Source organism: Jaculus jaculus, chromosome 2, assembly GCF_020740685.1.
Source record: "Jaculus jaculus isolate mJacJac1 chromosome 2, mJacJac1.mat.Y.cur, whole genome shotgun sequence".
NCBI lineage: Eukaryota > Metazoa > Chordata > Mammalia > Rodentia > Dipodidae > Jaculus > Jaculus jaculus.
This window is the reverse complement of record NC_059103.1, coordinates 10,601,176-10,613,370: the sequence shown is the minus strand read 5'-3', so window position 1 is coordinate 10,613,370 and position 12,195 is coordinate 10,601,176. Positions and strand designations below refer to the sequence as shown.

General features: G+C 50.3%; 1 protein-coding gene across 3 annotated transcripts in view; it reads right to left on the bottom strand.

The window, feature by feature from the left end:
- Col26a1 (collagen type XXVI alpha 1 chain) overlaps positions 1-12,195 on the bottom strand; it is a 193,594-nt gene that overhangs the window by 132,368 nt on the left and 49,031 nt on the right. For 2 of the 3 annotated variants that reach the window (XM_012950628.2, XM_004666287.2), the window contains exon 2: positions 242-364. The exons of the other annotated variant lie outside the window; for it this stretch is intronic. In XM_012950628.2, the coding sequence (XP_012806082.1) occupies positions 242-364 (123 nt within the window). The remainder of the gene's footprint in view (positions 1-241; positions 365-12,195) is intronic. 3 annotated transcript variants of the gene reach the window in all.

Sequence of the window (12,195 nt, the reverse complement as noted above, 5' to 3'; positions counted from 1 at the left end):
TGAGTGGGTGTGGCCATGGATGGGCGGGGATTGAGAGAGGGAGGCTGTGATTGGCTTTGACTGCCAGGGTTGTGGCCGGAACGGGCAAGGCTTGCATAGGCAAGGCTAAATGATGCTGAGTTGAGGCTGGAGATACGGCTCGTGGGGTAAAGGCCCCGATTCACCCCTGAGTTCAATTCCCCAGCACCCAGGGGAAAAGCTGGGGATGGACAGGACAGACAGGCAGAGCGGGGAAGTTCACCTCACGAGGTTGGCGCAGGGCCCCGGCCACCGGCAGCTCTGGTACACACGCTGGACCACTGTCTCTGAGCCATTCTGCACCTGGCAGGAAACCGTCCGCGTCACCGTGTGATGGCACCAGTGCCTGTGGGGAGAGCAGCAGTCACGTCAGCCGTTCAGGTCACCGTGTCATGCTGGGGGGGAGGGAGGAGCCTTGTGCACCCTGAGGACCCTCTGTCCAGGCCCGACGGGAGGGAAGAACGTGTGCATTCACACTGTGAGCCTCCAAGCCCTGACATCATCTCGGTCCCTTCCATTCCATGCTCACCTCAAAATGCCGCTCTGGTGGGGACAGCTAGACTTAGCAGAGGGTATGAGGTCCGGCCACAGGAAGCTCGGGGACTAGAGTGAGCCAAGCCTAGGGAAGACTCCCAGTTAAGCACTGAAAGATCCGCTGATTGGATGCATGGGGACCAGCAAGGGGACAGAGTCAGCGGAGAAACAGTGTATGATCCAGGCCATGAGTGAGAGAGACAAGGCCACGTCCAGGAATCTGTGTGTAGCTAGGAGTGGCAGAAAAAGCTGGATTGAGGGGTGTGAATCTGTTATCTCAACAACCCAGGAGGCTGAGACAGGAAGGTCACAAGCTCAAGGCCTATCTAGACTCCAGAGGGAACTCAAAGCCAACCTAAGAAACTTAGCAAGACCTTATCATAAAATAAAATGTAGCCAGGGGCTGGAGAGATGGCTTAGCGGTTAAGGCATTTGCCTACAAAGCCAAAGGATCCCAGGTCAGTTCCCTAGGACCCGTGTAAGCCAGATGCACAAGGGGGAACATGCATCTGGAGTTTGTTTTCAGTGGCTGGAGGCGCTGGTGCGCCCATTCTCTTTCTCTTTCTTTCTCCCTCTCTCATTCTCCCCCCCCCCTTCCTCTCTCATAAATAAATATATATTTTGTTAAAAGTAGCCGGGCATGGTGGCGCACGCCTTTAATCTGAGCACTTGGAAGGCAGATGTAGGAGGATCACTGTGAATTCAAGGCCACCCTGAGACTATATAGTGAATTCCAGGTGGTAGAGCTCCTGCCTAGAATCCTTCAGGGAGAACCTGGAGTGTGGCTCAGTCATAGAGCTCCTGCCTAGAATCCCCCAGTGAGGGGCTGGAGGCATGGCTCAGTGGTAGAGCTCCTGCCTAGACTCCCCCAGTGAGGGGCGGCAGGCATGGCTCAGTGGTAGAGCACCTGCCTAGAATCCCCAGTGAGGGGTTAGGGGCGAGGCTCAATGGTAGAGCCCCTGCCTAGAATCCCCCAGTGAGGGGCTGGGGGCGTGGATCAGAGAGGTAGGGCTCCAGCCTAGAATCCCCCAGTGAGGGGCTGGGGTGTGGCTCAGTGGTAGAGCTCCTGCCTAGAATCCCCCAGTGAGGGGCTGGGGGTGTGGATCAGAGGTAGAGCTCCTGCCTAGAATCCCCAGTGAGGGGTTGGGGGCATGGTTCAGTGGTAGAGCTCCTGCCTAGAATCCCCCAGTGAGGGGCTGGGGGCGTGGATCAGAGAGGTAGGGCTCCAGCCTAGAATCCCCCAGTGAGGGGCTGGGGTGTGGCTCAGTGGTAGAGCTCCTGCCTAGAATCCCCAGTGAGGGGCTGGGGGCGTGGCTCAGTGGTAGAGCATCTGCCTAGAATCCCCCAGTGAAGGACTGGGGATGTGGCTAAGTGGTAGAGCTCCTGCCTAGAATCACCCAGTGAGGGGCTGAGACGTGGCTCAGTGGTAGAGCTCCTGCCTAGAACCCCTAGTGAGGGGCTGGGGGCATGGCTCAGCTGTGAAGCAATGACTGGCTGTAACCTGTAAGAGGTGAGGAGAGACAGAGGGGTTAGCAGAACAAATAATATGGCATTGGATCAAGATGGAAAACAGGCACACGCATCCACCTTCATATCCTAGACATTTGAAAGCTAAAAATAAGTCGCTAGCAAGCAGCGCCAGCGCTGTCAGTGGGAACAGCACAGCTGCGTGTAGCTGATGGGGCGGGACCCCAAGGTGACTGTGAGACAGGCTTTTGGGGGCCATGGTAGAAACATCCAGAGAAGAAAGACTCAAGTCCCTCTCTGTGTTGATACCAATAACCAGACATTGAAGCCAGGCACGGCGGCGCACAGCTGTCATCCCAGCACTGAGGAGGCTGGGGCAGGAGGCCTTAGCCTACACTACAATGTGAGTCAAGGCCAGCCTGGACTATCCAGCACCATAGCCTCATTAGCTGGTGACCTCCAGAATGTCCTCGACTGCTGAAACCTCAAACACTCTTTCCTGATTCTTCCCTTCTACCACCAGCTCATCAAGAGGCAAAGCAAAACAGAGACAAACTCATAGAGAACCCTAAATACAAAACTTAAATTATTTGAGGGGGGAAAAAAATCAATGCCATGAAAGAAAGGCACTGACTCAACCATACCTCAATAAGGGTGTGGTGGCACACACCTTTAATCCCAGCCCTCAGGAGAGAGAGGTAGGAGGATCACCGTGAATTCGAGGCCAAGCTGGGATAGAGGGTAAGTTCCTGGGGTAAAGTGAGATTGTTCTAAAAGAAAGAGGGTCTGGAGAGATGGATCAGTGGTTAAGGCACTTGCCTGCAAAGCCTAACAACCTAAGTTTGACTCCCTAGTACTCAGGTAAAGCCAGATGCACAAAGTGGTGTATGCATCGGGAGATCTTTTGCAGTGGCTGGAGGCCCTGGAACTTTCATATGTGCTCTCTCTCTCCCTATTTCTCTCTGTGTGTATATTACTCTGCTTGCAGATAAATAAAATATTTTTTTAAAAAACTGTAACAAGAAATCCTGTCAGTGAAAGGAACTTTTAAAAGTATGAGCAATGTCTTCGAAGATATAAAAGAATATAATGCTAATAAAAATATGAAATAGGCCCAGAAAGCCAAGCGCCACATGTTCTCTCTCATATGTGGATCCTAGCTACAGATGATTGGGCTTCTGCGTGAGAATGAAAAATACTTAGTAGCAGAGGCCAGTAAGGTAAAAAGGAGACATAAAGGGTAGAGAAAGGAAGGGAGGAGGATACTTAATAGGTTGATATTGTATATATGTAATTACAATGATTGTAATGGGGAGGTAATATGATGGATAATGGAATTTCAACTGGGAAAGTGTGGGGGTGGGGAGGGAGGGAATTACCATGGGATATATTTTATAATCATGGAAAATGTTAATAAAAATAAAAATAAAATAAATAAAAATATGAAATAGGGCTGGAGAGATAGCTTAACAGTTAAGGTGTTTGCCTGCAAAGCCAAAGGATCCCACTTCAACTCTCCAGGACCCACGTAAGACAGATGCACAAGGGGGCGCAATCATCTGGAGTTGATCTGCAGTGGCTGAAAGCCCTGCTGAGCCCATTCTCTCACTCTCTCTTTCTCTCTCTCAAATAAATAAATAAAATATATTTTTTGAAAATATAAAATGAAAAAATTCAATCTCTTAGAAATGAAGTGAGCCAGGCATGGTGGTGCATGCCTATAATCCCACCACTTGGGAAGCAGAGGCAGGGGGATTGTTCAAGGTTAGCCTGGTGCACCGGCCAGGGCTTCACAGTGAGACCCTGTTTCCAAACACAAACAAAGAGAAATGAAATATTTGACTGTGGGGATAAAAGTATCCATGGATGGGTAGGAGGCCATCCTGGGTTTCATCCCCAGAACCACAACTTCCTGAAAGTTCTAAGTTGGAAATATTTAAAACCCTGGAATCTGTGTCCGGCTAAACTATCCTTCAAGTCAAATGTCAAAGATATTTTTTAGATGTAGAAGGACTCAGGAAGATCTTATTTTTGTACTTATTTATTAATTTATTTTGGCTTTTCAAGGTAGGTTCTCATTCTAGCTCAGGCTGACCTGGAATTCACTATGAAGTCTCAAGGTGGCCTTGAATTCACGGTGATCCTCCTACCTCTGCCTCCCGAGTGCTGGGATGAAAGGCATGTGCCACCACAGCCGGCTTAAGATTTTATATTCTAGTTTAAATTAAACTAAATTTATTTGAGAGCGAGAGAAGAGAGAAAGAGGCAGATAGAGAAAGAGAGAATGGGCGCACCAGGGCCTTCAGCCGCTGCAAATGAACTCCAGACACATGTGCCACCTTGTGCATCTGGCTTACGTGGTTCCTGGGGAATCGGACCTGAGTCCTTCAGCTTTGTAGGAAAGCACCTTAACCACTATGGCGTTTCTCCGTCCCAGAGGGTTGTTTCTGTGGTTTTTACTATTTTTGTTTCTTTTTACATGTATGCGTGTGTGTGCTCATGTGTGTAAGTGCATGCACACACAGAGGACAGCTCCCGGGTGTGGGTCCTCACCTCCCACCTTTCTCGAGCCAAGGTCTGTCTCGTCGTTTCTGTGCTCTGTGTTCACCAGGCCGTCTGGCCCGTGAGCTCCCGGGAGATTCTCCTGTCTCCACTTCCGTCCTCATCCTAGGTGTGTGGGGACCACGGACTCCCACCACAGCCTCCAGCTTTACGAGAGTTCCGAGGCTCTGAACCCACAGCGCTTCATCCACCCAGCCTTCTCCCCATCCCGTGGTTCTTTTCTAAATGAGCCGCTGTCCCACCTGAGGACACACGCCTGCCCTGAGACCCAGCCCAGCGTCTCTAGAACAGCTCCTAGCCAGCCAGCCATCTCTTTACCAGTCACCTTTCCAAAAGAATTGCCATAGAATGTGCTCCACAGGGAAATGAGCTGGGAATCCGAAAACATCTTCAGCTCGCCCTCTCCAGACATCTGATCACTTAATGGGCCGTAAGTGGCTTCCAGCAATCAAAACCTGGCCAAAACCAACAAAGACGGAAAGGCAGACATGGAGAGAGAGAGGGGCTCTGGGAACTGTCCCGATGGAATTCAAACCCCAGCTCATCCTCGAATTCTGTAGTTCCAGGAACCCACGTGGCCTCCTTTCTAGAAGAGTCCGGAGCGGTTGTCCATGCCATCTCTTAGTTGCGTGCCATATGCCAGTGTCCACCCACATACCCCAAGCCTTCCTGTACTACAAAATAATACCAGCCAGAGAGAGGCTTGGTAGGAGAGGGTGTCTCCTTCCTGACTCTCCTGTAAGGACTGAGCTGGTCCTGAAACGGAGAAATGAATGTAGTCCTGGCAGACTTCATCAGGATGGTTAACAGTGGCATTATTCTGGGCATACTGTCCCCCAGCATGACGTGACCGTTGCCCTCTTGAACCATCAGCAGCCATCATGGAGGAGGGAGGGGCCATGAGGCCACACCCTCCAGGAGTTATAGACAATGATTGCTAAGGGACTTAGGAGGCCAAGCCCTTCCCCAGCAGTTACACACAGTCACTGGTTGCTAGGGGAGAGGGGCTCACAAGACCACACCCTCCCTCAAGAGTTAGAGACAGTTGGGCTGGAGAGATCGCTTAGCGGTTAAGGCGCTTGCCCGAGAAGCCTAAGGACCCATGTCCGACTCTCCAGATCCTACATAAGCCAGATGCACAAAGGTGAGGCAAGTGCAAGGTGGCGCATGCCCACCAGGTGGCACAAGCATCTGAAGTTCGATTACAGTGGTTGAGGCCCTGGTGTGCCAATTCTCTCTCTCTCTCTTGCTCTCTCTAAACATAAAAATAGTTAAAGACAGTTAATGATTCCTAAGACAGAGGGGCCAATGAGGAGTCCCCATTTCTCCCCAAGGATTTATAGACAGTTAATGGTTGCTTGGGTAGGAGAGACATTTTCATCAGCAAGGTTGCCCACACTTCTGTAAGGAACCCCTCAGTCATGCTCCTGTAAGTGACCTCAACTAAATTCACTGGGGCTGGAGAGATGGCTTAGCAGTTAAGTGCTTGCGTGTGAAGCCTAAGGACCCCGGTTCGAGGCTCGGTTCCCCAGGTCCCACGTTAGCCAGATGCACAAGGGGGCGCATGCGTCTGGAGTTCGTTTGCAGAGGCTGGAAGCCCTGGCGCACCCATTCTCTCTCTCTCCCTCTATCTGTCTTTCTCTGTGTGTCTGTCGCTCTCAAATAAATAAGTAAAAAAATAAAAATAAAAAAAAATAAAAAATAAATTAAAAAAATTAAATTCACTGGTTTGGGCTGCAGAGATGGCTTAGCGGTTAAGCACTTGCCTCTGAAGCCTAAGGACCTCCTTGGTTCAAGGCTCGATTCCCCAGGACCCATGTTAGCCAGATGCACAAGGGGGCACACGTCTGGAGTTCGTTTGCAGTGGCTGGTGCACACACTTCACACACACACACACACGCATAAAAAATTAGGGAAAACAAATGCTCAAAATTGTGTCAGGGTGGAAGCGACAGACTTTAGGATGTCTCGGAGCTTCTGTCCACCTCTGAAGATGGCCCAGTGACCCATTTACCATGCCATGTGCCACTGAGGGAGAGGACCCACTCCGTAGCTCTACCTTCCCAGAGCCTGGGGTCCCCGTTTGCTCCTGGGGTTCAGGCTTAGCTTCCTCAGCCCTGGAGCTCCTCTCTGAGATTTGCCTAGGAGCTTGATGTCCTATGTCCCCTCTCCGCTCAGGACCGAAGGTCACCTGCCTTTATTGTTCATCCCAAACTCTGCACCCACATAAGTCATCCCGATGCTTCCTCCTGTGTCCAGTTGCCTAGACGGTGGTCATCCATGAGCACAGCTCACGGGAGACTGCAAAACAGTACTTGGAGCCGGGCGTGGTGGTGCACACCTTTAATCCCAGCACTCGGGAGGCAGAGGTAGGTGGATCACTGTGAATTTGGGGCCACCCTGAGACTACATTGTGAATTCTAGGTCAGCCTGGACTAGAGTGAGACCCTACCTCAAAAAACAAAACCAAAACAACAACAAAATAAAAAACAACCAGTACTTGGTCCATCACGTACCAACCCCAGGAACCCTTCACTCCAGATCCTGCTATCTGCCTCTCATCCTGCACAGCCAACTGGCCATTGTGCCCCAGCAGCCTCCTGTCCCTGATGGATCAGACTTGTCCACCTTTCATTTCCACAGTCACTCAACCCTCTGGTCAGCCAGTCTCCCAGACATCCCCTAAGTCTGCCACCAGAGGGCACCTGGAATACCAGACTGGCCCTGGCTCCTTCTTAACCTGCTCTAGCTGGCGCGACCCTAACGGAGGGGTCCTTTCACCACACCGCCCAACCCTGCCCCATCTCTCGCCATTTACTTTACCATGGTATGCACCCTGGGATGTTCGCATTTATTTATTTATATTTGAAAGTGACAGAACGAGAAAGAAAGAGGCAGATAGAGACAGAGGGCCTCTAGCCACTGCGAACGTACTCCAGACGCGTGCGCCCCCTTGTGCATCGGGCTAACGTGGGTCCCGGGGAATCGAGCCTTGAACGGGGGTCCTTAGGCTTCACAGGCAAGTGCTTAACTGCTAAGCCATCTCTCCAGCTAGAGATGTTCACTCTTTAAAAAAAATGTATTTATTTATATACAGAGAAAGAGAGAGAGAGAGGAAGAGAAAGAGAGAACGGGTGCACCAGGGTCTCCAGCCACTGCAGACAAACTCTAGACACATGTGCCAACTTGTGCATCTGGCTAACGTGGGTCCTGGAGAATCGAACCCAGGTAGTTAGGCCTTGCATGCATGCACCTTAACAGCTGAGCCATCTCTCCAGCTCCAGGATGGATGTTCACTCTTTTTTTTGTTTTGTTTTTATGGGGTAGGGTTTCACTCCAGTCCAGGCTGACCTGGAATTCACTATGTAATCTCAGGCTGGCCTCAAACTCACAGTGAGCCTCCTACCTCTGCCTCCCATGTGCTGGGATTAAAGGCGTGCACCACCACACCTGGCCTTCACTCTTAAAAAAAAAAAAAATCTATATATATATACATGAATGAGACAGAGAGAGGGAGAAAAAGAAAGAGAGAGAGAATGGGCACACCAGGGCCTCTAGCCGCTGCAAATGAACTTCAGATACATGTGCCACCTTGTGAATCTGGCTGATGTTAGACCTGAAAAATCGAACCTGGCTCCTTAGGCTTTGCAGGCATGCGCCTTAACCACTAAGCCATCTTCCCAGTCCCTGGCCTTCCCTCTTAATATCTCATCAGTTTACATTGGGGTTTCTTCTGCTCCTGGGCACCTTTTCCCATACACTTGCACACACATTCGCGCACACACGGAGCTCCCACCTCATTTTCCACTGTCTTTTGAAACCTGTCATGCCAAGGGACAGTGGGACAGTGTGTCTCAAAGAGGTCTGGCACTCAAGGTGGGTGACTGGGCCTCCCTACGGACAGCCCAGCAGGGCCTTGTCCCATTCAGTCACTTAACCCAAGCTGATGCTCAAAGTTGTGCTGTGCACCAGTAAATTCACCTCAAGCTGGGAAGCCATCTGTCTCAGCCCCAGCCCCTCCTCCACCTGCCCAGTACAGTTGTTCTAATTTGATCTGATTTCCTGGTCACACCTTGCTCAGTCTCGGGAAAGGTCAGGTCCCATCCTTTGCCTGTCTACCAGGCTCAAGAAGCCAGTTTGCAGCTGGATGTGGTGATGCACATCTGTAATCCCAGCACTTGGGACTCTGAGGCAGGAATATCGTAAGTTCAAGATCCACCTGGCTACATTTCAAAAGAGATGAGTAAGGGCTGGGGAGATTGCTCAGTGGTTAAGGGACTTGGCTGCAGAGCATAAGGACCCAGGCTCAATTCCCCAGTGCCTACTAGGTAAAGCCCGATGCACAAGGTGACGCATGCATCTAGAGTTCGTTTGCAGTGGCCAGAGGCCCTGGCATGTCCATTCTCTCTCTCTCTCTCTCTCTCTCTCATAAATAAATAAAATATATTTTAAAAAGTATTTCTAAGCCGGGTGTGATGGCACACGCCTTTAATCCCAGCACTTTGGAGGCAGAGACAGGAGGATTGCTGTGAGTTCAAGGCCACCCTGAGACTACATAGTTAATTCTAGGTCAGCCTGGACTAGAGTGAGACCCTGCCTCTAAAACAAACAAACAAGCAAGAAAATGTATTTCTAAAAAGATGAGTAATCTGAGTGAGTCTCATGCCACCCGCCCCAGGAATGTCCTGCCAGGGGGCATGGATCAGCCCACCGAGAGATGCTGGCGTAAAAGCCAATTTCTGGCCCCTCCCAGTGCCTGAGCATTTATGGAGACCCTTCCCAGTGAGTAGAGAGCTGTCTGGCACACCCAGGTCTGTGCTATGGCAGGCAGAGCAGTTGCGCATTTAGTCAAGGGCTGAATTGTAAACCCCCTTCACATTCATATGCTGAAGTCCTGACTAACCCCTTGTGCTGACTGATTCACTGACTGAATATGGCGCTGACGATTAAATCCGGGCCATCGTACATGCGAAGGCAAGCATTCCACCTGGAGCCAGGATGACTCCAGCCCTTCATTCCAAGCCACGCCCCCCAGGCCCTCACCAGGGGATTCTAGGCAGGCTCTCTCAGGCAATCTGTGATGTCAGCCCAGCCCTTGGTATGTTTTGTTTGGTTTTGCATGTGTTGCTCCTCTGTGTGTGTGTGTGTGTGTGTGTGTGTGTGTGTGTGTGTGTGCATGTTTGTAAGTGAGTGGGTGTTTGTGTATGTGAAGATGCATGTGCATGACAGAGGACACCCTTGGGTGCTATCCTCACTCTAGCCCTAGCTGACCTGGAATGCACTATGTACTCTCAGGGTGGCTTTGAACTCACAGCCTTCCTATCTCTGCCTGTCAAGTGCTAGGATTAAAGGTGTGTACCACCATGCCTAGCATACACCTTGTTTTTTTTTTTCAATTTTATTTATTTATTTGAGAGTGACAGAGAGAGAAAGAGGCAGACAGAGAGAGAGAGAGAAAGAGAGAGAGAGAGAGAGAGAGAGAACGGGTGCGCCAGGGCTTCCAGCCACTGCAAACAAACTCCAGACGCATGCGCCTCCTTGTGCATCTGGCCAACGTGGGTCCTGGGGAATCGAACCTCGAACAGGAGTCCTTATGTTTCACAGGCAGGTGCTTAACCACTAAGCCATCTACCCAGCCCCACCTTGGTTTTTAAATTTTATTTATTTATTTATTTATTTATTTATTTATTTATTTATTCATTTATTTCTTTGAGAGTGACAGACACAGAGAGAAAGACAGATAGAGGGAGAGAGAGAGAGAATGGGCACGCCAGGGCTTCCAGCCTCTGCAAACGAACTCCAGATGCGTGCACCCCCTTGTGCATCTGGCTAACGTGGGACCTGGGGAACTGAGCCTCGAACCGGGGTCCTTAGGCTTCACAGGCAAGCGCTTAACCACTAAGCCATCTCTCCAGCCCCCCACCTTGGTTTTTTGATAAAGCGTTCTTTCTATGTAGCTCAGTCTGACCTTGAATTTGCTATGTAGATTCTCCTAGCTGTGCCTGGTGAGTAAAGGGGATGGCAGACATGTTCCACTCTGTTCAGCCCAATTTGGAAATAAAGTCCTAAAGAGGCAATCAAATTTCCATGAAGTCATAAAGATGGTCCTGTTGTGGTTTGAATGTAAAATACTCCTCATGCCATTTGAGAAGGTTGTGGGAACGTTTAGGAGGAGAAACTCTACTGGATGAAGCGGGTCATTGAGGGGCCGGCTTCGAGGTGCTATAGCCCTACTTTCTGTTCGTCCTCTGCTTCCTGTCTACAGATGTGACAAACCAGCTTCCCATTCCCACCTCCATGCCTTCTCTATCATGAAACTTCCTCCTGAAACTATAAGCTGAAAATAAATCCTTCCCTCCCTTAAGCGGCTTCTGGTCAGGTATTTAATCCAGCATTTAGAAAGAAACTGGCCCTAATCAAAATGTGTCTGAGATCCCTTCTACAGAGAGGGACTTTGGATGCACAAACACATACCATCAGTCCACCCACAACTTGAGAGAGCTGCCTCCATAGATCTTTGATCTTCAGTTGTGAGAAACCCTTTGCTGGGTTTCAGACTCCAGGTGATTATACAGGAGCCCCAGTAGACTATCCATGCACGTTGCCATGCCTACCTTACCCCAGAGTTCATGGGTCTTGTCACACAGTGATCCCAGCCCTACAGTGTGCATCAAGGAGAAGCTGACTGTGTCTGGGCAGCTAGGGAGGGTGAGGGAGGTCTCATGGAGAGAGACAGCAGAAGACCAGAAGCTGGCGGAAGCTGGCTTAGGTCTCAGTAGACTGTCATGTCTCAAGCTACTTGTCCTCAGCCTAGAGCCAAGAGCCAAGACTAACAACATAAAACATAAGCAAGATAGACCAAGCCTCAGCTGGGGGCACAGAAGTTCATGCCAACAGTAAGTAAAAGCCAAGGCGACCTCAGGCTGTCTCACTCGGGATCTGACACTGAGAACAAGCCTTGCTCCCCTCTGCACACCCCACCCACGAGGGGTGGAAGCCGGAGTGTGCCGCTCCGACAGTTACTTTTCTCACTGCTGGGACACACTGCCTGACAAACTCAACTTAAGGGAGGAGGGTCTGCTGCTGGCTCACGGTCTGAGGAACCGTAGTCCACCATGGTGGGGAAGGCGCGGAGGAAGAAAGCGAGGCGGCTGGTCGCGCTGCAATCACAAGCAGGAGGCAGCGAGAGATGAGTGTTGGTGTTCATCTCACTTTCCCCTTTTCTTTCAGAATTGGACAGAATTGGCGTGCCAATTCAGCCACCGCAACTGAACTCCAGATGCTTCTGGTGCCTAGTGGGTATGTGAGACCTTGCACTTGACTCACCTTTGTGCATCTGACTTGTGTGGGATCTGGTGAGTTGAACATGGACATTTGCAGGGAAGTGCCTTCACCACTAGGCCATCTCCCTAGCACATTTTAAATTTTTTCCTGCTTTCTCCTTTTTTAAAAATAATTTTTTATTTATTAGATACAGACAAAGGGAGGGAGAGAGAGAGATTGAGAGGAAGGGAGGGAATGGGTGTGCCAGGGCCTCTAGCCACTGCAAACGAACTCCAGAAGCATGTGCCACCTTGTGTATCTGGCTTTATGTGTACACTGCGGAGTCAAACC